The 27,717-nt window shown below is 37.2% G+C and overlaps 2 protein-coding genes across 3 annotated transcripts in view; one reads left to right on the top strand and one right to left on the bottom strand.

Annotated features, from left to right (window-relative positions):
- The window catches only part of XRN2 (5'-3' exoribonuclease 2), an 81,966-nt gene extending 61,845 nt beyond the window's left edge, over positions 1–20,121 (top strand). For both annotated transcript variants that reach the window (XM_079123191.1, XM_079123192.1), the window contains exons 25-30: positions 2,735–2,803; positions 2,893–3,024; positions 5,368–5,495; positions 12,518–12,581; positions 17,128–17,266; positions 19,552–20,121. In XM_079123191.1, the coding sequence (XP_078979317.1) occupies positions 2,735–2,803; positions 2,893–3,024; positions 5,368–5,495; positions 12,518–12,581; positions 17,128–17,266; positions 19,552–19,617 (598 nt within the window). In that variant the 3' untranslated portion in view covers positions 19,618–20,121. The remainder of the gene's footprint in view (positions 1–2,734; positions 2,804–2,892; positions 3,025–5,367; positions 5,496–12,517; positions 12,582–17,127; positions 17,267–19,551) is intronic.
- Positions 20,122–26,099: 5,978 nt separating this feature from the next.
- NKX2-4 (NK2 homeobox 4) lies at positions 26,100–27,496 on the bottom strand (the record flags this gene model as incomplete). The annotated part of the gene is made up of 2 exons (XM_079127335.1): positions 27,040–27,496; positions 26,100–26,716 (listed from the first exon to the last, which is right to left on the bottom strand). The coding sequence occupies exons 1-2, from the start codon at positions 27,491–27,493 to the stop codon at positions 26,100–26,102; spliced, it is 1,071 nt and encodes a 356-aa protein (XP_078983461.1). The 5' UTR covers positions 27,494–27,496.
- Positions 27,497–27,717: the final 221 nt, after the last annotated feature.

Raw genomic sequence — 27,717 nt, 5'->3', positions numbered from 1 at the left:
TATGCTGATTTCCAGTTTTCCCAGCACCATTTGTTGAACAGGCCATTTTTCTCAATTGTATGTTTTTTGCACCTTTGTCTAGTATGAGAAAACTGTATTTATTTGTTTTTCTCTGTGTCCTCTATTCTGTACCATTGATCTACCTGTCTATTTTGGTGCCAATACCATGCCTTTTTTGTTACCGTTGCTCTGTAATATAGTTGGAGTTCTGGTATTGTGATACCCCCGTTTCACTCATCCTGCTAAGGATTGCTTTAGCTATTCTGGGTCTCTTATTTTTCCAAATGAATTTCATGATTGACTGCTCTATTTCTATGAGGTATGTCATTGGGATTTTAATTGGAATTGCATTGAATTTGTATAGCACTTTTGGTAGTATGGCCATTTTGGTAGTATGGTTTTCTTTAATTTCTTTCTTTAGTGTTCTGTAGTTCTCATTGTAGAGATCTTTCACCTCTTTTGTGAGATTGATTCCCAAATGTTTTGTTTTGTTTTGAGGCTATTGTGAATGGGTAGTTTTCCTAAATTCTCTTTCAGAGGATTTTCATATGGATATTTTAATAATATTAATTATTTCTATGAGCATGAAATCTTTCCATTTTTTTGTGATCTTTATGATTTCCTTCATGAATGTTTTATAATTTTCATTGTAGAGTTCTTTCGCTTCCTTGGTTAAATTTACTGCTAGGTATTTTATTGTTTAAAAACATTGGATATTGTGAATTTATTTTAAAATTTATTTTTCAGTTTGTTTTTCATCTATATAAATGCTATCTTGATTTGTTTTTGTTGTTAATTTTGTCTTGGAACTTGACTAAATTTATCATTCTCACCAGTGTTTTGGTGGAGCCCTTAGAGGTTTCTTTGTATAAGATCATGCCATCTGCACATGGGGATCATTTTTTCCAATTTGGATGCACTTTATTTCTTTATGTTGCCTAAGTGCTCTAAGTTTTCAAGAACTGTGTTGAATAAGAGTTATGAAAATGGACATCCTGTGTTGTTCTAGATCTTTTAGAGGAGACACTATCAGCTTTTCCCCATTTAGCATGATATTGTGAGTTTTTCATATGTAGCCTTTATTATGTTCAGTTATATTCCTTCTGTATCTAATTTATTATACCACTTTTGCATCTCTGGGTTAAATCCCAATTGATCATGGTTTATGATCTTTTCAATTTGCTGCTGGATTTAGTTAGCTAGTATTTTCTGAGAAATTTTGCTTATGTGCTCCTCAGTCTGTGGTTTTCTTTTTTCCTTTTAAAAAAAAATTTAATTTTAGTTTGGTTTTGGTATCAGGGTAATACCTGATACCAAATCACTGCCCTATTTTTCCCTCCCTATGCTACCTTGCCCAGTAGGGAACATTTGAGGTGAAAACAGATGCCAGTAAAGGATGAGTTGTTAGAAGAAATGGTTGAGTAAAAAAGTGGTGTTCAGCTGTTCTTGAACTTATGGTATTTTTATTAATAAATGTAAAGCTAATGTAGTGCACTTAAATAATTAAATCCAACTGCAAGGAAATTTTCAGTATAACAGAAAAGTTGTTAAAGTGGCATTGTTCAAAAAGGGAAAAAATCAACTATCTAAATATGTCAGAAAGTTCATTAAAACCTTTTTCAGTAAAATCATTTTAGCTTGGCTATAACTAAAATCTGTAATCATTGGAGAAATTTTGGAAAATATACAAAAGAATTAAAGGAGATGATTGTAGAAAACCACTGAAACCTTTTTTTTTTTTAAATTTTTTAGTTGTAGATGAACACAGTACCTTTATTTTATCTATTTATTTTTATGCAGTGCTGAGGATCAACCCCAGTGCCTCAAACGTGCTAGGCAAACGCTCTACCTCTGAGTATGCCCCCAGCCCACTGATAACCTTTTGATGAATATACGTTTAGTTGGTTGTATATGTTTTCCCCATGTTGTTAAGTATTCCGTTAACTAAAAATTTAAACTACTTGAGGATTCCATTTTTAGAGAGAGCACTAGTTGTCTTTAAGTAGTCCACTGTTATTTGTACACTTGGGTTTACAGTCTTTAACATTATGAATAAAGATGTTATTGGTACCCTGTAGTATATAAATCTGATGCATAACTAACTGGGTCAGAAGGAAGATCTTGTGCATGTGTCTGCTAGCATTTGAAATAGATACACATACATGCTCACTGCCATTAACACTCCCAGAAAAGAAATTTGACCTAGCTTTTACTAAAAGATTGAGTGTATAGTTTTAAAAAACAGATATTGGTTAGTGTACTTTAAATTGTGACTGTTCCATTATTTTAAAAACACACATTAGGAAAACAGGGTACAGAATTCCAACCAGGAGGTTTAGTGGGTTTTTTTTGTTTTTTTGTTTTTTTGTTTTTTAAAGTGCCCTCATAGGTTTCTTAGCTATTTGTGTACATATTTTTACTTATTTTTTTGTTGTAAACCTCTTCATCCTGTCTCTAGTATCATACTGAAGTTTCTCAAGAGTAATGTGTAGTGTCCTTATTATCCACTGTTAGCTACAACATTGCTCTTCCCACAGAGAAAGTTACAATAAGGCTGTGTGTTAGGAATCAGAGGCATTTTGATGAGGAAGATATTTAGTCATTTGGTAAAATCATTGACAGAAAATTTTTAGACTTTTGAATTTTATTGTTTAACCCAAAAATAATGTCAGTTCCCATGGTAATTAAACCAGGAATTAATCAGATCATTATATTGTTTATTGTTCTCTTTCAGCATTAATTTTAAAGACCCACAATTTGCTGAAGATTACATTTTTAAAGCTGTAATGCTTCCAGGAGCAAGGTAACAACAGTAAATTATCCAGGTTTATTTTGTAGAGTTGTGTTCATCCTTGTAACTAAATACTGTATTTTCAAATTTCAAATGGTCAGAAAGCCAGCAGCTGTACTAAAACCTAGTGACTGGGAAAAATCCAGCAATGGACGGCAGTGGAAGCCCCAACTTGGGTTTAACCGGGACCGGAGGCCTGTCCACCTGGATCAGGCAGCCTTCAGGACTTTGGGGTGAGTGGTAGGTTTCTATCCCTTGTATAGTTTGCTTTTTTTGAATTATCTGACAAAGCAAATCAGTATTTTTGATACTGCTATCTAAGAGATTTTAAGATACGTCAATTTTGTAGACATTTTAATGACTGATGCTTTTCTGCTTTTCTTGACTTTTTGAAATCCACTTCTCTTGTCTTTATGTATTGCATGAGAATTGTATTGTTTTCTCTAAGAGGTCTCAGTTCTCCCTTCCCCCCATAGCACTAGGGATTGAACCCAGGGCCTCAAGCATGCTAGGCAAGTGCTGTACCACTGAGCTCCATCCCTAGCCCACTGACAGTTATTTCAAAGGAATAAAACATTGTCTTTACCTTCAAGAAGTTTCAACTGAATTACTGTGACAGAGAATCTGTATAAAGGGTTAATCGGTGCATTAGTACATAAAAACAACTAGTCTCTCAAATTTTTGTTTACCCAGTACTTGAACAGTGGTGTTCATTGTTGCTTGAATTGCATTTTTGGCCTATTCAGATTATCTTTTAGTATGTTCAACTAACCATTTTTTTTAAATTGGCCATTTATATTTCTTCTTTGTAAATTTGTGATTTTTGTCTTTTGCTCTTTTTAACTGCTGAATCATCTTTTTCCCAGCTGTTGAAATGACAGTAAATAGAGAGGACTGTGAAACAATTACAGGTAAAGCTAGGATAAAAAGAAAAACAGGCTGGAGGAAATAGTAATGAGTCATGATTGAAGAATTAATGATAACTCATAAATAGGTATTTCTAATTAATGGAGAAGTCTTAAAATTTAAAAAAACTTTAAGGCAGAGTCACCATCAGCATGTAATTTATATCCTATATAGTCAGAGACACAGTGTGGCATAGTGATTAAGAGAGTGATTAAGAGAGTGAGCTTTGGACCCTAAATATTTGGATTCAGTAGACTTTTCTACAACTTAATATAATTTTAAAAGTTATTGGACAACTCTCTGCCTCAGTTTAATTATGTGTAAAATGGAGGCAATAATTACACCTACCTCTTGAAGTTGTAGGAATTAGTGAGCTAATATGTATCATGAACTTAGGATAGTCCCTAAACCCTGTGTAAATGTTAACTGCAAACTGTGGTTGTTTTAGAAAGCCTTCATTCTCAGTATTGAAAGAAAGAGAAATTTAGGGTGCACACCTATAATCCCAGATGCTCAGGAAGCGGAGGGAGGAGAATCTCAAGTTCAGAGCCAACCTCAGCAATTTAGTGAGGCCCTAAGCAACTCGGTGAGACTCCATCTCTAAATAAAATACAAAAAGGGCTAGGGATGTGGCTCAGTGGTTAAGCACCCCTGGGTCCAGTCCTTGGTACCAAAAAAAAAAAAAAGAAAAAAGAGAGAGAAATAAATTTAGAATAGTCTTATAATATCTTGTGCTGGTGTGAAGCACACCTGTAATTCCAGGGACCTGGGAATGTAAAGCCAAGGGAATCACAAGTACAAGGCACACTCAGCAATTTAGCAAGACCCTGTCTCAAAATAAAAAGAGCTGGAGTTAATAGCTCAGTGACAGAGCACTCCTGGGTTCAGTCCCAAGACTGGGGGGAAAAAAATCATTTTGCATTATTCCACCTATTTTGGAGAGCCACATAAAAGTGTTTTTATTTTGAGCCAGGGTTTTGCTAAGTTGCCAAAGCTGGCTTTGAATTTGGAATCCTCCTGCCTCAGTCTCCTGAGTTGCTTGAATTACAGGTGTACACCATTATGCTCAGCTCTGAAGACACTCAGTCTTTCATCCATAATCTTATGTTTTGGAATTTATCTTGAGGAAATAATTTTAAAGGGACTCAATTATATGTATAAATATTCAAGTGCATTATAATCTATAATACTAGCACTAAATAGAAGAAAGGCTTAAAAATATGAGCTATCATATCAGTGAATTATTCTATGGTTCTAAGGTATACATAGTATAATTATGAAAATTAAAAATATAGGGTAATGTTTGATATAGTAAATTGAAAATAGCAAGATATAGAGGAGTAAGGTGTATAGCAATAGCAACAGCATGGTCCTAGATGAAAAATACTGAAATATGGCGTGTGGGGGGAGTAAGACATTATTGTTTTGCATAATATAATTTTATATTTAAATGATTACCAGTTAAGAACCTTGATGTAACAAATGAACATTTGCTGTCACCATTACCATCAAATGCAGTTTTAAACTATAATTATAAACTTGTTAATTATTTTTAGCTTCATCAGGTCTAGTAGTAAAGAGGTGGCTCCTAGCATTTAATTTGTGTCAACTTAGTGGGCTGGATATATCTCTATATTTTTTTCTGATGTGTTATTGGGGGTCTTTTACAGCCATGTTATGCCAAGAGGCTCAGGAACTGGCATTTACAGCAATGCAGCACCCCCACCAGCTACTTACCAGGGAAACTTATATAGGCCACTGTTGAGAGGACAAGCCCAAATCCCAAAACTAATGTCAAGTAAGTTTTTACTAATTTGTTGTTTTACATTCTAAATTAAATCAGAGCAAAGGTTAATTTCTAATCCCTATTGCTAAAAAAATTCATGTATCATTGCAGAAATATGGACTTTAAAAACATGTAATTTTTTAAGAGTTATAAGAGAATACTTTATGCAAAATCTTTCAAATACTTTTTATCTTGACTGTATAGTTAATTGAATAAAATGAACAGGATTTCTTCCTTCTCTTTACTTATAAATCTGGTTTTTAGTTAACATGTAGAAAGGCATGTGGAGGTGATTGGTGCTTATTCCATTAATGAAACTATTCAGGCAGTTAAATCAGTGCAATAGATTGTCAGTCAGTGCATAGATTTGCAGTGCTGGGGTTCAAACCCAGGACCTTAGGCATGTTAGGCAAGCACTCGACCACTGAGCCACATTCCAACCCAAAAATATTCCTTTCTACCTAAAATAAAGCTAGGCATTGCTTTAGGTAGGAATGTTCATTTAAGCTTGTCGTCCTATTAAGATCTTGATCTTCCTTAACCCCCTCATAACTTTTCTTATGGACAATTTTGAAATGTTAACCACAAAAATAACATGGTATTTTGATTACATTGAGAAAGGTAGAAAGTAGTATAATGTTAGAATTTATAAATTTTGCACTAACTTTATCTCTGTTTAATGTTATCTTTGAACTCTTTGGCTTCACTCATTTATCAGGGAGATAGAAGTCTTGTGCCAAATTCTGAAAACCACTATCATCGTGAGGGTTTTATTTCCCTAGTTCCTGTTATCTGATTGGTACTGAGCTAGACAGAGGCACCATGGGGGAGAAGAAATAGGGTAGCAAGATGCTAACATTTGTTAAGTCTGAATGTATAATCATTTGAAAATTTATTTTCTAAATGTTTGAAATGTTTCAGAAAAAATTTTTTTAAAGAGTCTACCGCAATACAGATAACCTTCACCGCTCTTTAAACCAGATTCATAGTTATTAAGTTGCTGGGTTAAAGTGAATTTTAGAAAATATTTATGCTCTGTGCCTACCACTGTTGTAATGCTGAGTAAATTACAAACCACTTTTTAACCTAAAAGTCAGATTTTCTGGATGTGATACCTAAGAAAAAAATGGATTCTGAAGATCTTATTCTCTCAGGGCCCTCTGTTTCCAGGGTGTGCTTTCTCTTGTGATGTGACTTGGAGTGTTCAATGCCTTAAAGTCAGTGAATGGAGAATTGTGAGAGACTATCTTGTAAACTATAGACTTTAGCAATTTTATTTTATTTAGTGAAGTGCAGAAAGGGTGCAGAGTTTAATGAGCCTTTGGGAATTTTGTGTGGTACAAAGGTTAAATAACTGCTTTCCTCCTAAGATTTAGCAAATAAAGTTTCTGAGTATTTCTATATATTCAATATCAAGACATACTTTGGACAACAGGAGAGTCTAATCACTTTTAAAGAGCTATTTATGTCTTTAGATTTTCCCTATCAATGGTAAAATCATGTCCAACTTGGTTTTAGAGCCAACTTATTGACACGGTTCTGATAAGTTCCCTTTTTCTTATGGCTCTTTGACTTTTGCTCTCATCTGTATGGCAGCACAGCTTCCAAATAGGAAAAAGAATTGAGATGTGGAAATGCTGGTGCTGGCATTTCTCAGCTTGTTTAGCTATATGTATATCATCTCAAGATGATAATTATGAGGAATTTCTGAAGTTATTACATTGATTAAACAAAAGATTTTTGAGTAGCAAAGGTGAAAGCATGAACTTCCCATTAATCAGCTTCTCTTCATTCCACATGTATTAGTTCATTTTGTATTACTATAATGAAATACCTAGGACAGGCTAGCCCATAAAGAAGTTTATTTTGATTCAGAGTTCTGGAACTATGAGGTTGAGGAGGACCCATGTGGGGATTGCCATCTTGCTGGCACAGTCCTGAAGCAGTGCAGGGCATCACATGGTGAGACAGGGAGCATGAGTGTGTGTGTGTTCTCTCTCCCTTTTATAAAACCATCAGGATTTAATCATGAGGGCTCTACCCTAATGACCTTATCTAATCCTAATCATTTCCCACATTGAACCTTGTAGTTAAATAAAGTTTTGCCCTCTTAATGCCTCACAGTGGGGATTAAATTTGAATATATGAAGCCTTGAGGGACACTCAAATTGTATCCAAACAGTAGTACTGTATTTCCTTAGGTCCAGTAATCATGGGCCTACCACCACCATGGTCTATCTAGATATTGCCTAGTTACTTGTTTATTTATCTTTACTTTTTAAATCTTTATTTGTTTTAACTCACATTGATTTAAGTTTATAAATTACATCTACTGCTCTGATAATATGGATTTGATGTGCTTTTTATTTTTTTCCGCAAATATATATCAAAAGGGAGTATGGCTTACTGGTAGAGTGCATACTTAGCAAGTGGGTTTAATCCCTGGTGCCCATCCTCCCCCCCAAAAAAAAGAAGAAAAAAGGGTCAAATACACATCAAAATGAATATATAACCATGTACATAAAAAAATGTTCACAGATTTGTTCCCCCAAATCCTCTAGTATATCATTCTTTGAGAAATGTTACTCTAGGTCAGTAATCCTTAACTTTTGGGGAAATCATAGGCCCATAATCTAACATTCATGGGACTAATCCCCAGAAAGTTACTCAGTGTGAGGTTCATGTAAATTCATGTACCCCATCTCATTATCTTTCGATTTCAGACCACTGGGTCCTGCTGTAATACTAAGTGGCAAAAACAAGGGCTGGGAATGTAGCTCAGTGGTAGAGGGCTTGTCTAATGTGTGGGGTTGGGTTCATCCCATGCACCACAAAAATAAATAAATAAACTAAAAGTTTATTTTGTTTACCAGCATCTTCATACCAAAGGAAAGAATTTTATGCCCTTTAAGGGGCCTGCAGTTCTGTAGTTCTTGGTCTGCTTATCATGGAAATAGCCAACACTTACTTGCACCTATGCATTTTATTTCAAGTAGTGGGCACTTCAGGTAAATAAATCCTCATTTGCCATTGCTGTAACTGTTATTAGATATAAGTTGCACATACAAAATCCTTATTATGTACATATGTATTTTTATTTTTCTTTCAGTCTTTTTTTTTTTCTTTTTCGTAGTACTGGGGATCAAACCCAGAACTGTGTACATTCTGGGCAAGCCCTGTACCCCTGAGCTATTTCCCCAACCCTTTGCTTCCTCTCCTAATTAGCTGAATTAGCTGTGTGTATTAATGTCAGTTCTAAAATTTAAAATTTAAAAGTATTGAAAATAGTTTTCAAATCCCTAATCCTGCCTTTTTGAAACCCTAAGCTTCTGAGTCTCCTGATTGAAAAGCACAGAACTTGAGGGTAGTTCTTAATGGTCCTTCTATAAAATAAAAATCACACAAAGCGTCAGCCAACAGCACAAGTCTGTGAAACTTGGAGGTTGTATGGTGTGGTGGAAAGTGGCTAAGAGAACACAGCCTGTGACATTCCTCTGCCCCTTAATAATCCTGTTACCTCAGCAGATTTTGGTCAGTGCCCCAATTTCTTGTCTCTAAGATGTTACAGAGAATATGAATATCTGTGTCACAGAATATTGAGACTTAAGTTCGTTTAGGTTGTTAAATACTTAAAACAGTGCCTTACACATATTAAGTACTATGAAAGTATTAAAAGGTAAAAGATCAACTTCCTTTTTATAGAATTTTGAACTTTAAAATTGATCAGAGGTTGTTTTTGTAAAATTGAAATTTAAACCGTTTAATCTTTTACAGTGTTTTCAGTATCCTATTTTCTTCATGTAGTGTAAAATTAACACTCAAGAAGGGCCATTTGGTCAAACTACCAACTCTATCAAGTGTCTGCTGCAGGTGTTTCTTATTGTTGGTCTTTGATTTGTCTTCGATATGTCAGTTTTTGACTGATGAGTAATTGTCTGGATACTGATAACTTGTTGGAGTCGAGTGCAGCCCTGAGTACTCAGTATGAATAAAGGATTCAGTTTCTGCAGCCCTGAGAACCTGATATGTGACTTCTCTTCATTTTAGTCAGTAAACTTGTCAATTAGCTGCATTTGAAAAGTGATTTTTGATTAGTGCAATCAGTAAACATAGAATCTTTTCTGTGATTGCCATGCTGATTAGGTAAATTGTCACTTGAGAAGCTATCGGTGAAGCCTTGGTTTATGTGGCCTTAGAGCTCTAGAAAAGGAATAAGTTTTTAAAGACCAAAGGAAAAAAATTAACCGTCATTTTCCTCTCTCACTATACCTCCTGAAGTGCAATTCACTATCTCATAATTTTTTTTTCTTCCTCTCAAATGGATCTTCTGTTAGAGCCATACAAATGAATGATAATGTTTGTTTTACTGTCTGCTTCATTACTTATCAGCCAGGAAATATTTCTGCTTTATGAACACTTAAGAGTTATATATATTACTCACCCAGAGCCATATCAAGAAATTTGTTTAAAGGTAGCCTTGAAGTTTTTCTTTGATCTTTTCCATTTTTCTTTTGGGATTGAAGGTAAAGGATGTTTTATATAACATAATTATTTAAAATTCTAGAAAATTTGCTTAGGTTTTTTAACCAAAAAAAAAAAAAAAAAACTATTTTTGCACATATTTTCACATGTGAAATAATATGTTCTGGAGGTAAGAAATAGTAAATGTGAAATAGAGAAGACGTGCATACTAGAAATGATGGAATAGGAACTTTTGGCACCTTTCTAGATAGGTAAACTATTGAAGAGTTCACTTCCTGCCCCCACCCCAAACATTTATGCTTAGTGAACCTTACATTCCAGTTCTACTTGGATATATAGTTCTGTTTAACATGTAGCATGTTTGAATCTAATGCATTTGTATAACTGATGGTGATGGCTTTCCCTCCATTCATTCTATTTCTAGGATAAATTTGAAAGTTTTGTTTTTCATAAGACATTAGGATAAATACTTTGAAAGGTTTCTCTTAAAATAGATGTATTTTTTATTGTCTTCATTTGATTTTAAATGTATTAGGAATCTAGTATGAAAGCTTTTTTAAGTACCATAGAGAGTGTATTCTGTGATTACATCATACATAAAGAGATACCCTGAAATCAGAATCCCAGAATCGTTTTAGTGATAAAAAGTGTGTTACGAGGGTGACCACAGCAATTCTGGGCATGGGAAGGACAATTAGAGGTCCTAATGAAATTCACTATATTTCTTCGTATTCTTTTCATATTAACTAAGTTTGTATATGTAAAGGCACTAAAATAAAATTTGGGAACATTTGAACTGATTCTGATTTTCATACACTGAATGAATAGACCAGTAGGCTTCAAGTTTAACAAAGTAATATCAGAAAAAGTGGCAGAGATATTGATTTAACTTTCAGTAGGTTGCTTTCTCATAAATAATAACTCATTAAAAATTTTACAATATGCTGAGTAAATGAGTCTTAAATTTATCCATACAAAGAAACTACACAATTGAAATGATTGTTATTTTTCTAAGAATGTTTGGATTTTACCTCTTCTAATTATGGTTTTCTGGTTGCTTTCAGTATGTGGTAGTAGTTCACTCTGGACCTTCTTATAGTAGAGTACGTCTTCTCCCATTTTCTGTAGATTATGTAATGATTAGCTTTTTGAACTTCCATTCTAGTTTTGAACACGAACTACCCATCTGATGACCACCATAAAATCTCAGTGTTGTTACTCAGTTTGACTTATAGTCTTTGGTTTTTAGAAGGTTAAAACAAAAAAAAAAAAAAACAAAAAAAAAAGATTTTAATTCAGATTAACTAAACATACTATTTTTCTTCCTATTCAAAATGGGATACCTGTAAGTAATGGTGAGGGGCTTCCTCTTCTTTTCTGAAAGAGTCATTTCCAATTTTACTACTAGAAACCTCTGCTAGCCATGGACCAGCAGGGCAGTGGGTTGCAGATGGCCATTCCCCTTCAGGTATCATGTCCACATTTAGAAAATTCTCCTAGTCTAGCCATCTCAGTCATGTTGAGATGGGAAGAAAGTTCAGAGCAGAGGTAGCCAGTTGTGTCATGCTATAGTCATCATGAATAGACAGATAATTTACTTGTTTCCATGTTCTCCTTTGTACTGTTTTTAAAAACACAGTTCTGCTCCCCCCTACCCCCTGCTTTTTCTTTTCCACCAAAAACCAGATTGCATTTTTGGGTCTTAACCAGAGATAAGCTTTTGTATCTTCCCTTCTTTAAGATAGTAATTTTGAAAAGCATGTTTCTAGTTTGTGTTTCCATTAAAATGTGAGCCTGAATACATTATAGTAAGCCTTGTTGTCCTTGGTCTCGGGAGTCTGGAGTAGGTTACTGTCCTCACACAGTGAACTCATTAGACAACTTCTGGAACCAGCTCTTTTAATTAGGTCACAGCAAACCCTGCTGAAGGCTAGAAGCCAAGAGCTGTGGTTGGTTGATAGCCGGTCTCCTGAACTGCTGAATGCCCTGACTGACTGGGTGTTGATGGGCTTTTCCTCCAATTTAATGTTCAGTTTATATAGAAGAGCAGCAGCCATTTATTTGTATCTTGTAGTTAGACGTTGCTAGTTCAGCTTTGTGTTAACTGGAGAGGCTTGACTATGAAAAATGAGACAAGTGGGTGGTCCTTCATTAGCATGCCTTCCTGGTTTGTGTTGGAGAGATTATGTGCCCTGTGCTTTTATGTTATTTATAGCAGTTTACATGTTTAGGAGGAAAATTATAGTGTTTCTTTTAAAATTACTGTTTATTCAGTCTGCATTTATGGTAAAAAGTCCTTAAGTCCTTTCCTTTTGTACAGCATTTAAAATGTATATATTAAAATATATTGTTTACACATACAGGGGACAAATCATAAAACAAAACTTATAGTTAATTACTTTTTACACTTGTGTGTATAATTATGATACTAATTTACTTGATTTATGTTCTCAAATTTTTTTGTCCAGAAACTTAATTATAAAATATGTGGATAGCTGAATAATGATTACTTTTAAAAATCTTCTGTTTAACTCTTCCCTGCTATTTTCCAGATATGAGGCCCCAGGACTCCTGGCGAGGTCCTCCTCCCCTTTTCCAGCAGCAAAGATTTGACAGGTAATGTTAAAACAAACATGACTTTTAAGTATTTTTCCACATCAGCATTTGGGGTTTGTTGGCTTTTTAGAAACTAAATTTCCATGGCTCAAAATGTACTTTTTCCTACCAAAAATAGTTTTTCTTGCACCTGTTCTCTAGCAAAATATATAGTTAGTACTTGGAATTAAAGTACTCAAGTTTATATACTTTCCTACTTTCTTGGTTTGTGATTTTATTTTATTGAAGCTTTTGAGATGCCCTAAAAAAAAAAAAAAAATGCAACACAGCTTAAAACTGTATTAGGTTTTGGTTAGGCTAAACAAATTTCTTTTTAGAAGGGTTGTGCAACTTAATGAGGCATAACTAATGGTGTTCCACTTTTATCATTTCTGTGCGGGCAACAGCGTTAGTACAGACCAACCATTGATCCTTGCTACAAACCTCTTGAAGTCCTAATCAGCTTCTTTGGTACAACTTTTTCAGGGCTGACAAGCCTATTGTAGGGCAGTGTCACTGTAGGTCAGTAGTTATTAGTTGCCACTGAAAACAGTTTCTTTAACTACTTAAGACTGAACTGAATTAAACGCAGAAGGGACTCAGAAGAGGATTATGGGATCTGCAGTCTAATAAGTGCCATGGACTAGGAAGAATGTGACATGGTTTAATAACAAGGGATGTTTGACATGTGTTCCCTCATTGATAAGTTGTGTGCTCCTAAATAAGATGGACAACAAGACATCTAGGCATGCTATGAATAATTATATTAACATATAGAATAATTTTTTAAAGGCAACTTTAAAATGTATGGTTCATGCTAGTTTTGCCAGTGTCATTAAATGCAAAAACAGATGGAGCCCCATCATAGTAAGGCTTCCTTTTTTGCATTTACAGTTCTAATCTGTTTTCCCCTCTCCTTTTGCTATTTTAGCACTCTCTAATCTGTTCACATCTGAAGTGAATAGTGTTTTTATAGATGCTGTTACTTTCAAGAAAATTATAATTAGACTTCAAATTTTCATTGTTTTCTTTAAGAAGATAAAAGGACTTAGTGCAAGTCACAATTTAAATTTAATACAACTGGAAATATGTATATTTATGTTTTATTTTTGGTATAAGTGCTCAAAGCACACAGTATATGATGCTATTTCCTTATCAAAGTAACACCATTTTTAAACAGTTGGGTAATTTTTCTAAATTATATATTTAGTTTCTTCATTTTTTTGCTTGCTTTCTCCCCATATTAATAATAATTGCTAATGTTTATTATCTGCTCATGAACTCTCAGCATCCTTTCATAAAAATGACCTTATTAAAAAAAAAAAAAAACCTTGTATATTCCTCCCAGTAACCCTTTTGTGATTATTTTTACTGATGAAGAAACTGAGGCACATAGTTTAGGAGCTTACCTTACTTCATTTTTCATCACTTTCTTTACCAGGAAACTTTACTAAAACAAAACTCCTAAGAATATTTACTCTGAGCATAATATAAAGGCCACAGGGACTTCAAAGGAAGTAAAGGATCTACTTGTACTCTGAGGCACTCTTCAGTCCTAGCAACTTTCCTTCCTCTGTACACATTACAATTTTCCCTAGGATCACCATTATTGTCCCTTTCCTTGCCCTGATGTTCTTATTCTACCCTAACCAAGTACCAGTATTATCCTGACTGACTTTGTGAACTTGGTGAATTAAGGGCAAATTTTGTAGGGGTTTTTTTTGGGGGGTGGGGTGGGGGGATTCTATTTTAGTCAGGTACTTTAAAATCATGCCTAAAAGCAAAAGTTAAATGTGAGTTAATTTAAAATTTAAATAGAATTCTATCTTATGAGTCTTAAATCATGTCATTTAAGAAATATGCTACAATATTTATTTATAAAGAAAGCTAAGTTTGAATTATGTTATCCTAGGTTTTCCATTAATTGATAAGTAGGTATATTACATCATTTCATAGTACTTGTCAATCCAGCCATTCAGACCTTGTAGGACATAGAGGATAAACTGTTTTGACTTTACTAAGGTCTCACAACTAGTAAGTAGTGGAATTCTTTTAAGAACCAGGTTTTACAAAAGATCCTTATTTTGGTACATTTCTACTGTACTATTTTGAGGTTTGTTGAGAATCCTTAGAAAAGGGAGTTTTGAGTGCCTTTTTTCCTAAACTACACTGTGTTGTCTCAAATTATTTTCTACTTATATGTATCATTTATAATACATATATTCATTTGATTTAAAAATACACTAGGAACATCCCTGCCCCCTACCCTGCTCCCCACACAAAGACAACCTAGTGTTCATATTAAACAGAAATGTCTGGCATTTGAGTTCTCTTTGCCACTTGAGTTCTGCCACATTGTCTGGGTTCTTATTACTAGAGTCGTCTTGTCTTTTCTGGTCCTATGCAAAGCAGCCATTTAGTTTTTAACCTATGGGTGTTAAGCTCAGATAGTCATGAGAAATCTTTAAAAAACTAATTTGCCATATGTCTAAATTAAAATTATCCAAAATGGTAGAATTCACATTGCCAGTTATTTTTCAAAGCAATAATTTGGAAACTTAAGAATATTGTTATCACTGTGATGCCAAATGCCTTTAGATAAGCTAGTTTATAAAAGCTAATTTTGAAAAGGTAAGATATGCTAATTTCAGTGCTTCCATCTCAGATCTTAAAGACCAATTTCAGTTTATATGCAAATTTATAAGGCCTTTCTTACAATAAACAGCAGAAAAGGTAGTATATGTCACTATTACTTTATTTTTAATTAATGATTTTTATCATAAATATGTCAAAATATCATTAGTAATAATTTTCAAACAAAAAGAATAGTATGTTTTTAATCTGTGACTTTGTTCCTAACCTGTTTTTCAAATATAAAATATTTTAAAATTACATTTATAATGTATATTATCCATGCCAGCAGATTCTCCTGCATGTGAATGTGAATTTTATCATTGTAAAACTAAAAAGAAAAACTGGTCACAGTAAAGTGGACATGTGAGTTCATTTTTGACTTGTGGGGTTTGCACGAATGGCCAAGATTGATGAACCTCCGTGGTCACAGTGCAGATCTGAGCCTCTCACCTCTGCAGAGACCAGAAAAGCCCATTCCTGTCTCTGCACATGGTGCTGTTCTTGCTGAAACACATGAAGCATTCTTGCTAGAATTTATTTGTTCTTTAATGGACCTGAAAAATAATTATAAGCTCCAAACACATGTGTTTCTTTCTGAGATACAGACTTTTAATCTTATTTTGAATCACTTACAGCAAATTATCTTAATGGAAGTCTAGTTTCCAACACTGAACTGTAAAAAAAGATTTGACCTTCTTCAGAGAACTGTTATTCTGTTTACGTGATCACACAAAATAATTAACTGTGGGTTTGTTTGTTTGTTTTAAAGAAGGTGAGGGGAGCAAGGTGGAATGTAGAGAGGATGGAGTCAGGTTTGAATAGCTTTGAGAAGAATACATTACCCAGTGAGCCCAACTTCGGGCTTTATTTTTTCCCCTAAAAAGTGAAATTCATGTGCCTGTATGCTAACAACTAATAACCCCACTAGTCTGCATTTGGAGTGAATTTAAAGTTAATTCTTTCTAACATCCTCAATAGCCCCAAGGCTTCTAATGTTAAATATACTGGAGAATTTGCCTTTTGTTTATTCTTTGTAGTGACTTATATAAAATAAAAGTTGTGAAAAGTTATTCAAGGCAAAAGTTACATCTTGAATGGTGATTACCTTTAGAAGGTATATGTGTGCTACATCATTTATGGGACAGCTTTTAATTAAGTTATGGCTTAATACTTTATACCTGTTGTTTTGTATCTGCAAAGTTAAAATAGGTACTTGAAGACAATTAAAACATTTCTTTTTACTAGTAATCTGGGACAGCAAACTGGGTTATAATAGCTGTTGAATCTGTGTTCCCATGTAAACTGTACACCAAATGCCAGTCAGCCCATGCCAATTAGTGCTCATGTTGCTAGGTCACCGTGGTCAATTGAAAGCTGCATCAATAGAACTTGAAAAGGTTTCCTCCCGATCAGACCTTCTGACATATTGAGCAGAATAATGGATGGGAAAAAACAGCCAAGTCCCCTACCCTGGATTCAAAATACTCAGCAGTAAGAATTCATTTGCAACCTGCAATTAACTAGAAAGAATGGATTCCAGGAACAAGTCTGGACATTTTTAAAATAAAGCCTCATTCTCCTGTCTTGTACATGTCTACTCTTTGGATAGCATCATAAATGTAGCCAACTTGGTGATCTTGGATCTATATCTTAAATGACTAAAAGAAAATTTCACAGTTGAAAAATGAAAAAATTTTCAAAGTTAGATCTTCTGATCAAATTTAAAGATTTTTTTAAAGCATGCTGATATACATGGTGAAATATCTTAGACTATATTGGATATAAATAAGGACCATTCTGATACTCTGTATTGCATGTGACAAATCCAGGCAGATTTGTTTGTCCCGAAATTTGGAGATGATATCTGCCACTTTTATGCTTTGTATAGTATAACAGGCTTGACTTCTAATGCAGACATGGTACCTTTCCACAGAGGTGCTGGGGCTGAACCTCTGCTGCCATGGAACCGGATGCTCCAAACCCAGAATGCAGCCTTCCAGCCAAACCAGTACCAGATGCTCGCTGGACCTGGCGGTTATCCACCCAGACGAGATGATCGTGGAGGAAGACAGGTAATACTTACCGTGAATTGGGTGGAAAGCAAACTGGTCACTTTGTATTTAAACATGCCTTTGAGGACTCTGTACTTTATAGTATTTCTGGAGACAATATTATATTGATAGTGTAGCTTTCCTGAACTTGTGTCCATCATTAAAAATGTACATAAGGGAAGTAGCCACCTTATTAACCTGGTAATACCTTGAAAGGTGCTGAAGAATTTCCAGCCTGGAATCCCTTTTAATAGTAGCAGTCAGTGATAAAGCACAAATACAGTCACCAGAACTTTTTTTTTTCCCTTTAAGAGTACTGTTCTTTAATAGAAACTCAAACTTTCTTAACAACTGAGAATTTTTTGGCTGAAAGTAAGAATCCATCTATTCAATGTTGACTTTATTCTTTTTGGAAATATCCTTTATTGAGTCATCATCGATATCCTTCTGCATAGAAGAAAATCTCATCTTGAAGATTTTCCACATAAACAAGTTTAGTAGATGCAAGCTTCATTTTCTTCTCTTGATAGCATCCAGTTTTAGCACCATTTAAGATGGAGGTCTATTTAACATAATTTCTCCTAGCAATTTGACATCCTGGTCAGTATTTACATGTTCTTTAATCAAATTCTTGCTAGAGAACAGGATTGGAATGCTGCAAATCGGAGTGTGTGGTGTTCATGGAGTTTGGCACCTGCAGTGATATGAAGTGGTTTTTAAATTGCTTACCTGGTGTCGCCTGCAGGACTTTTGCAGTGCTTTGCATATTAATTTTCTAACTCAGATTTTTTATTACGAGTCCCTTTTTTATTTAAGACCTCTATTCTGATAGCTAAGGAAAATCTTCTTTAATACTTCTTTGTGTATTCTTACCTTTTGAGAAAATAATAACCTTAATTGCAAATATTTAATATCTTTGGAGAATTCGTTATAGTTCATTAAAATCAGTCCAATTGACTGAATTCTTTCTATGCAAAACCTTTAAAAGTAACATCAGTAAATATAGACTAAATATAGTCACATAGTAAATATAGATTATCTGTGCTACTAGAGTTGAGAAGGCACTAGGCAATTTAAATAATGAGCATTTTTGAAATGAGGATATAACTGAAAGAAGCCTTAGAGAATTAGTCCAGTCACCTCATTTTTCAAGTCAGTAACTGAAACCCTGTAACCCCATACAGTATGGCAGCAGAACTGGGGAACTGGCTGCCTGCCTGGCTTGCTAGCTCTTGTTCATCTTCTTCCTACTTCCTGTAGAAGAGATCTTCCCATTTAGGGAACTCTCCACTGTTAGAGGAGGTTATTCTTATTTATCTGTGAGATATAAACCAGTTGGTAAATTTATGATCCATTTGGAGAATACATTCATTCTCTTTTTTCTCAGTCTTGTTTCCACTGAGATAATTTTTATTAAATCGTGATTGTCCAAAGTGGTGTTAAGTTGCAAAACTTCCTATTAAAGTCATGCCTTCATTATCTTTTAGTGAAGTTTATGACTAAAAAGGCCTTACACTATGGTCTGCACTTAGTATGTTGAAGTTACTGAAGTGCTCTGAGTGGGAAAATAGAGGGTGTCGGATTTTAGAACCCTGGAGGCCTAGAAAGGAAATTCTTCTCCCCAGTGCTGGGGATCAAACACAGGGGCTGTATACATGCTAGGCAAATATTCCACCACTGAGCAACAACATCTCCAGCCCTTACCAAAAGGAATTATGATGGAGGGGTTGTCAGGTTTATCTTTTATTATACAGAAATGTCATTTTCAAGCTTACTAGTTATGTTATGATTATGTAATAACTTTATTGCTTAATACTCTGCTATTTATAACCAAACTAAAAACCCCTAAAATTAATTGCTCATTAGTGCTCATTAGTCCTTAGCTGACTCAGCAAACTCTTTCCTTGGTTAAACAAAATGACTTTTAGTGTAATACGTCTAAAGATGATGTGGACATCTTATACAAAGTGACTTGAATTACTGCTGAGATGGTGGGAAAATGAGAACATGTTTACCCAAACACTTTACTGTAATTCATTTGTATATATTTTGAGGAATTTCTTAGGTGTAGTTATTGAGGCTTATTTGGTTAGTTTTCAGTGACATTCTTTGTTTACAGTCTCCAACTTTGCCACAAGCTTGTGTTAAAGCTGGATTCAAAGCACTTGTTTATGGGGACTTTCCATGTGCTGTACCTTAAGACACACTTAGCTTTTTTATGATGTGTTTTTCTACAGAGGCGTAAAATTGATTTCTTTGCTAGGGTATTAATCCAGAAAATAAATTCTCTCTCTGTTTATTTTCAGGGATATCCCAGAGAAGGAAGGAAATACCCTTTGCCACCACCCTCAGGAAGATACAGCTGGAATTAAGCTTTTGTAAAGCTTTCCCAAATCCTTTCATCATTCTACAGTTTTATGCTATTTGTGGAAAGGAGATTTCTTTCTCAAGTAGTAGTTTTTAATAAAACTACAGTACCTTGTGTATTTCTTTTTAACTGTGTATATTTCTATAGATCTGATCTCACTGTTTTATGTTGCTTTCCAAAGATGTGTTGTTGCATAATACAGTGGATCTGAATTTATTATTGCTTGTAAAACATATTTGACGGAATTAGGAGTACTGTTTTTCATTATGATTAAAAATCAAACCAGCTGTGGATTTCAAAACACAGTGTATTCTTATTCTAGATCATCTAAGATCCATGCTGATTTTTAATGCACAAGAATTAGGTATGAACTCTTGAGCTGGAACCCTCAGCAAACTAGAGTATATATTGTTCAGTATTTCTTTGGAAACATTTCATTAACGTACTTGTCTTACAGAAATTTCTGGACTTTAATAAAAAAAAATAAAATAAAGTTAAACTTTAAAAACTCTGGTCTTGTGTTTTATAGGATTTCAACTTTTGAGAATCTTGACTAAGCGTGTTTTTTCTAAATCAGCTTTTGCACAGAACAGTTTATTTCTACAATTAGATGTTAGAAACAAGTCAGTGAAGAAGTAGATATTAAGGGGATATGGTCAACATAATCCAAGAAAAGTTTTTATTTTATTAGTATGTCCATTTCTGATAGTCTTTGTAAAAGTAAATTATTTACATTTTTATAAGTTTCACCTAGACTCGTGTTCCAGTTTTAAGTACTTGTTTTGAATCTTTAAGAAAAGTTGAAATTTTTAATTCATAGCTAAATAGTCTGTACTCCTTAGCATTTTTTTATTTCACAGATTTTAATTTGTATAATTTATTTTCCTCACAGTGTATTTCCTTAAATATATGTTTGGAGCTCACCCACAGCATTTTTCCATGCATTTTCATTTGATTAGCAAAACAAATGTAGACATGACTCATGTAGGCTCTGGTTACTTTATCTCAATTTTTTCTATCCTAGCCAAAGATTATATGATTTCTTTTTAACCTTCTGACTTAGGACGTTTTTGCTTTAATACTCAACCAAAAGCACATTCGTTAATCTTAAGTTTATGTGGAAAAAAAAATTCACCTTAACCTTGAGTAGGAAGGTACTTCGAAATTATTGAGTTCATTGCTAGTGATGGGTGAATGAAGTAGGATCCTTTTATTGTTGAGTGCATTAAGAATTGCCAACATAAACATTATGTGTTACCTTCTACATTAAAGTGATAATGCTGCCTATTAAATATCTGCCACATACTCAAAATGTATAGCCATCTAAATGAAGTGTTGCATATTGCAAAGGTGCCACCTAAATGTCTTAGCTTGAAGTACATGTAGCTTAATAGGTACACCAATCCCACATTTTTACCCTTTATATATTCCCCTAAGTTTGTTTTATTTTAAGCCTTTATGAGGCTGTCTTAATTCAGCTGACTGAATGTCAGCTGACTGACTGAATGTTTAAGCAAAAGGCTTGATGGGCCAGTGATGACAGTAAGGTTCCCTCTGCAGAACAAGTGGGTGTGCCCCAAGGGCAACCGCCTGCTAGTGGAACCCTCCATTGTTTCACCCTGGCTTCCTTCTCTCCCTTATTCTTAACTCATCTCATTCCGTTTTGACCCCACGTTGGACTTGTCCAGTTATCTCAAGTAAAATGCTTTTTGTAGTTTTTAAAGTGGAATATTTACAGCTATAAATGTCTCCTCAAATTTTTAATGTCAAAGGATCAACTTTAAGTAGTTAATTATATTCCATTATATTTTAAAACAGGGCACTTTTTTTTCAGGGTCCCACATTAACGATTTTTAAATCTTAGAACCTGCAAATACCCTGACTATTGTGGCGCTAAGGTCCCCTAATGAGCAGCTGTCTTCCCTTTAAAGATCAAATGGGGTAATACATGTTAAAGTGCAAAGCCATCTACAAACTGATATTAGATTGCCAGTTAGCGTTACAAAGGCAAATTGGGTGTAATGACCCATAAGCTAATTTTCGCACGATGACGAGAACAAGCCGAGGTGGGTGTGGGGTTCCCGCCCTAGTGTTTTTCGCTAGTCGCCTTGGATGGAGGTCGGGTGCGCCTGGGCTAAGCTGAAGAGTCCGACGACGCTGCGACTTCGCAGTCAGAGATGGGGTGGTCCTCAGAGTCCTTGTTCTACTGAGTAGCTGGCCCAATTCTCCTCCCGCCTCTGTCGGCAAGCGCGGAGGCACCGCTGCACGTGGGGCGCCTGTGTCCGCATTCCCTGCCCCGCCCGGGTGTCCCAGTAACCCGGCCGCTCGCCCCGGCGCACCGAAGTGCCGCGAGCTGGCAGCGTGGAACAGGGTGAGCGCGGGAAAACGCAGACCTCTGACCCTCGGGGTGGCATTGTAGCATCATTCTTTCGCTCCCGGGATGCGGCGCCGCGACTCCTCAAGCTGCCCAGTTTCATTAACTCACCTCCCTGTATAAAAGCAGGGCTGAACCTATAAGAGAATATCAGAAATGATCCTCCCCCTCCGCGAGGCTACCATTTTAAGTTCAAGTCTAAGTGTAGCCTAAAATATAGACATCCTTAAAGTAAATTTACCATTTCCAGACTGCAGAGTGGCTGTCTAGCTCCGTCCCAAACGTTAAGACACCTCTTGCCCACCCCAAAAGGTCAGGGAACTGAGATCCCGCCATTCTTTACGGTGATCCTCCGCTCTATTTCCAACCGGGAAAAAAGGTTAACCAGCGAATGAAATAACAAAGGGTCAGTTGTAAATGTATGTTGCCGGTGTATGTTGCCTCCACGCACAGTTTAAATCGAACACTGGCTTGTTTCACTATACCTTACTTATAGAATGAAGATCAAGAGAGAACATGATTTAATCTGTGTGGGTGAACAGAGATGTTAACTGCTGCAAATTAGTTTTTACAACTTAAAATTAGGCAAAGATAGTGGTTAAAATTTTATTAGACATCACCTAAACAATTATTTAAATGAGAGGTTACATAGAATTTTTTTTAAAGGCATTCAACTTCAGGTAAAATGTTCTAAAGCAAAAAGAAAACAAAAAGTCTCTCCTAGAAACTTCCATTATCTCTAAACTTAAAAATTATATAAATGACCTTGAAATCATAGAGCAATCTCAATACTTATTGGAGAACGAATTCCTAATGGAATGTAGGTGCAGTTCCCAGTCTGGGCATCTTCTTTGAAATATTCCCAGATGCTAATTTTCACTAGCAGTAAAAGGTACTTATGTTTTATAGAATATATCCTGGTTCCTTGTTCCGCTGGACTTGGGATGGAAAGTGAACAGCATTTCAAAAGAACTGCACTCAATTAATATACAGGGTTTTATCCACATAACTTAGTGGTATTAAACAGCTGGGGAGTATCATCCATGCTCTAAACTGCATTTGAAATTTATGTTGCCACCACATAATGCATTTTCTACTATTCACAAATTCATATCTAAAATTTTGGTTGGTACATCTTTATATTATTATGGTTCACAAATTTATTTTACAAGTCTTCCTAAGTCATCACTATTCTGTGTAGTTAAAGCAAGTCTATGGAAGGTGTTTGCATTTAGTGAACAGGACTGAGTCTCTGATTTGCTTTAAACTGAAAGTAAACAGTCACTAGCAGAATGGAGTTTGAACACATCTGTGTTGATAGAAGTCTGATTGACTACTTGTTCTGACCTTTAGGTTGTGGTTCTAAGCAAAGCTTTAAATAGAAGACAACTGGGTTACACTCTCACCCTTCCATATACAAAACATCCTTCTTATGTCCTTCAAAATTGCATACACTCTCATACACAACACTTCAATTTACATCCCAATGCAGATTACAGAAAAGTACCTGCAATCCCTGCCGTTCCTCTCTGCAACTTTGATTCTGGGTTTTGGTTTCTGTGCCTCTGTTGGGAAAAGATATGTTAGACCCCCAAAACTGAAGGAAAATGTCAGATCTCTAGAGTTAGCATTTCTGAAACTAAGGTTTGCTGTGGCCTCTGCTAAACTTTGAGGGGGCTTTGTTCCACTCAGACCCTGTGCCAGTTCTCTCTTGGTTGTGGAGACACTTATCCTCCTCTTCAGTTAATGAGTTTCACCTAGTCTGGCCGTTTGTGTTTTTATAAAAGATCTGCAGAGCACTAACTGCAAAAGAAAAAAGCTTTTGCTTTGCATTAATGAAAAGGTGGAATTCTATAGCAAAAACATTTTTTTAAATGTTTCAAGAAGCAAACCTTTTTCTAATTTCAGAATGTGCACACAAAAACTCAGTAAATTTCTGGGTACAGAATGTTAAGACTTCTGCAGCAATTACTTCTGGTTTGGGTCTTTTACTACTTAAAGGAATGCTGAAAAGAAAAAGATATGGCTACACTAATACACTTTCAGAACATATTGAATAAAAATGCTTCCTTTTAATAATGACTTTTTTTTTTTTTAGAAAATAGAGTTTACTTCATCAGTCCAAGGAGTTCTTTGTTCTAGAAATAAATTACCAAAGAGAAAATTGTCCAGGAAGATTTCTTTTTCCTTAAGGATTTTACCAGGTGCCCTTAGGTAATAAGGAATTATTGCTTTTTGTAGGTACTGGGCTATATGTGTGTATACATGTGCATACACACACACACACACACACACACACACACTCATATTGCAAACCATGTGGACTTTCTAGAAACAATATGGGATCAAATTTGATATAAAGAAGCATTTTGAACTTTGACACATCAGTAATAATTTTGCTGGCTTGGTTAACATTTACTTTTGTAGTTAACCCATTAATATGTTAAAAAAACAGCAGGGAGATTTTTCTGTAGGTTTATTATACCATGTCAACACTAATTTGTTGAAATTATTTTTTCTCATGTAGAAAGTTTTCAAAATTAAATGTAATATTCCAAAATGTATTCACAGTTTTTTGAAACAGGGATGATCTCTTTGCTTCTTCCTATGCCCCTCTGTGACAGGAACTGGGGTTATTAAAAAACAAAAAAAGCATTTAATATGTAAAATGCAGCTTAGAGAAAGTGCAAGTTTAACTTCTATAACACCTGCTTATGGATTCACTTTGCACATTCAGAAAAATGTTCAAATGATGAAATGGAATGTTTCAGGTCCAAATTGTTATTCTAAAACCTTAAAATGTAGAAGAGTTTTGGGATCTCTGGTTACTATTTGGTCATTTGTAAGTCATGTTTTATCCATGTTTAACTTTCATTAATATATCAATTCACATTATTCAGCTGTTTGAGTATTTTTACAATACCAATTATTTAAATCATGAATAAACTGAGTTGTGTTGTCACATCATTCCAACTAGTGTCTTAAAAACAAACAACAAAAAACCCTATACACTTAATGAAAAAGAAATGACCACTTGACTTTCAGAAAAAAGTACTTAAGGTTCTTTTAAGTTATATTTAAATATCCATTTGAAACATAAGAAATATAAATCAGCATATTAAAGAGTAAATACATTATTATACAATAAAACACCAACAAAATCGGTGCAACTCCTATTAAATTCTAAATATGATGGATAATTAAATATTTTTATTTTTCTTTGTATCTTGATTACAATTCAATAATTCACCTTCATCTTTCTTCTTGACACACTTTGAAGTAGACTGATGTTAATTTTAGCAAATTTATTTTTTGTTCTAGTACTTTATCAAGATTTTCAAATTCTATGGAAGATAGGGTGTATTTATTTTATCAGTTGATTTGGAGAAACCAGACGCCATATAAAAAGTAGTTTATAATCTTTCTTATGGTGAGCTGCATCTGGAGAAGGGGGGGCAAGAATTCTCTTCTAGAATAATATACAAACACTGGGGTGCTAGATAATGATCAGAACATCTTGAAATCAGCATTAAATTTAAAAAGCTATATAGATTCATATACTCAGTACTTTGTTTTTTTCCCCATTGCTCTATTTTCCCTAAATGGCAATAATTCCTTTTAAATAATGTTGCTATGTGTACGATCCACATTGAGCTACAATTCAATTTACTTTCAAACATGAATGCAATTGCACTTGGGGGGTGGGGGCTTTGAAAATTTGTCTCCCAAGATTAAACAAACTTTGTTTGGAAATGGACTCATTGTTAAAGCTGGATTGACTTTTAGAGCTACAAACACCAACAAAGTTTCCAACTTTTAAAACTCTTGCGAGCTTCGGTTAAGAACTTGGTGAAAGAGGATTCAGCCAGCTTTTCATATAATTTAGGAACTTCTGGAAGGAGGAAATCACCACCTCTAAGTGTGGTGTTACGTTATTCGGTCCTGGGGCTGTCGCTGTCTCCCACCCTCAGCAAAGATGTTCAGAGCTGCCCCTCTCCGTGACCCGTTAGTTTTGATCACTGTGCACACCAGAATCAGCTTCCGCACCTTTCCCCTTCGGTTCTTGTAGACCACTGCCGCAGGCAAGACCCCTTCCCGGGGTGCCCGCACGGTCACCACGTCCTGCCATAGAGCAGGTTGGCGCCCAGCACGCCTCCGCCGTAGTCCCCGGCGGCCGCGTCCAGGGCTGCCAGGCCACCCCCAGGGCCATGCAGCGCGGGCGGGCTGGGCGATAGCTCCTCGAGCTCTGGCGCCGGCGTCTGGGCCTGCGGCTGCGAACCGGCCTGGCCAGGCGTCGGCGTGCCAGAGCCGTTCTGGCACGGCTTGCCGTCCTTGACCAGCACGGGCACTGCCACTCGACGCGGCGACGGCGGCGGCGGCGGCGGCGGGCCCAGGCCGCCCTCCTGCTGTAGCTGCTGCGCCGCCTTGTCCTTGGCCTGCCTCTTCATCTTGTAGCGGTGGTTCTGGAACCAGATCTTGACCTGTGTGGGGGTCAGGTGGATCATGCTGGCCAGGTGCTCGCGCTCGGGCGCCGACAGGTATTTTTGCTGCTTGAAGCGCCGCTCCAGCTCATAGACCTGCGCTTGCGAGAAGAGCACACGACGCTTCCTTCGCGGCGCCGCCGCCGCCGCGTGCAGGGGCGCCAAGGACTTGGCTGCGTCCGCGATGCCAGTCAGCGACCCCATGCTGGCCACGTTCACGCCCGCCGACGGTCCCATGAACCTGGAGACTGGGGAGGGGGCCCAAGGAGAGGACCGATGAGCTCCAGGCCCTCGGAAACCCCTCCCGCCGCCGCTCGCACTTACTTCACACCGCAGCAGCCGCGACGGCGCGGGGCCTCAGAACGGGTCCCAAGACCCCTGCGCGCCGCGGCTCCGGCCCCAGCACCCCTCGCGCGCCCCAGGACCCCCCGCGCGCGCCGACCGGGAGCTCAGGGACGAGAACCCCCGTGCGCCGCGGCCCCCAGCTTCAGTACCCCAGAGCCCTGGGCAGTGGCGGGAAAAGCCCGCGCCGCCCGCCTGCCCTCAGTCCCGCGCTCCTGGCCCCGCTCACTTGACGAATAGCGCGGGTCCGGGTTGGCGCCGTACCAGCCGGTGGCCGCGGCGGCCGCGCCGCCCCTCATGCCGTCCGTATAGGAGGGCAGCTCGCCCATGTTGCCCAGGCCACCGTTGCAGTAGCCGCCCATGGCGCTGTGCGGGAACTGCGAGACCCCCGGCGGCATGTGGTAGGTGGCGGCCGCGGCGGCGGCCGCCGCTGCTGCCGCCGCCGCGGCCGCCGCGTTGTGGCCTGCCATGGCGTGAGGCGGCTGCATGCCCGCCACGGCCGCCGCCTGCGAGGAGGGGCCGGGCGGCGGCGCGCGGTAGGCGGCGGCCGCGGCCCCCAGGGGCGCCCCCAGGCCGGGCGGCGCGCCGTCCATGGCACCGCCGAACTTCTTGTAGTTCTCCTCGATGGGGCTCAGGATGTCGGACACGGAGAAGGGCGTCGTGTGCTTGGGGCTCAACGACATGGCTCGGCGGACGGCCAGGTAGGGGGGCCCGGGGGCGGGCGCGGGCGGGACGCGGCGGCCGCTCGTCGCCGCCGCCACCTCGGCCGCGGCGGCAGCGCCTGTGAAGAGTAGTCGGCGGCGCAGCGAGCCCCCGGAGCTGCGGGATCTGGGGTTTATTTTAGTCCGGCGCCAGGTTTACGACAGACTCGGGGGGCGGAGCAACATCCCAAACGAGCAAACAATGG

This window comes from Sciurus vulgaris (genome assembly GCF_902686455.1).
Source record: "Sciurus vulgaris genome assembly, chromosome: 2".
Taxonomy (NCBI): domain Eukaryota; kingdom Metazoa; phylum Chordata; class Mammalia; order Rodentia; family Sciuridae; genus Sciurus; species Sciurus vulgaris.
This window is presented reverse-complemented; position numbering and strand designations above follow the sequence as displayed.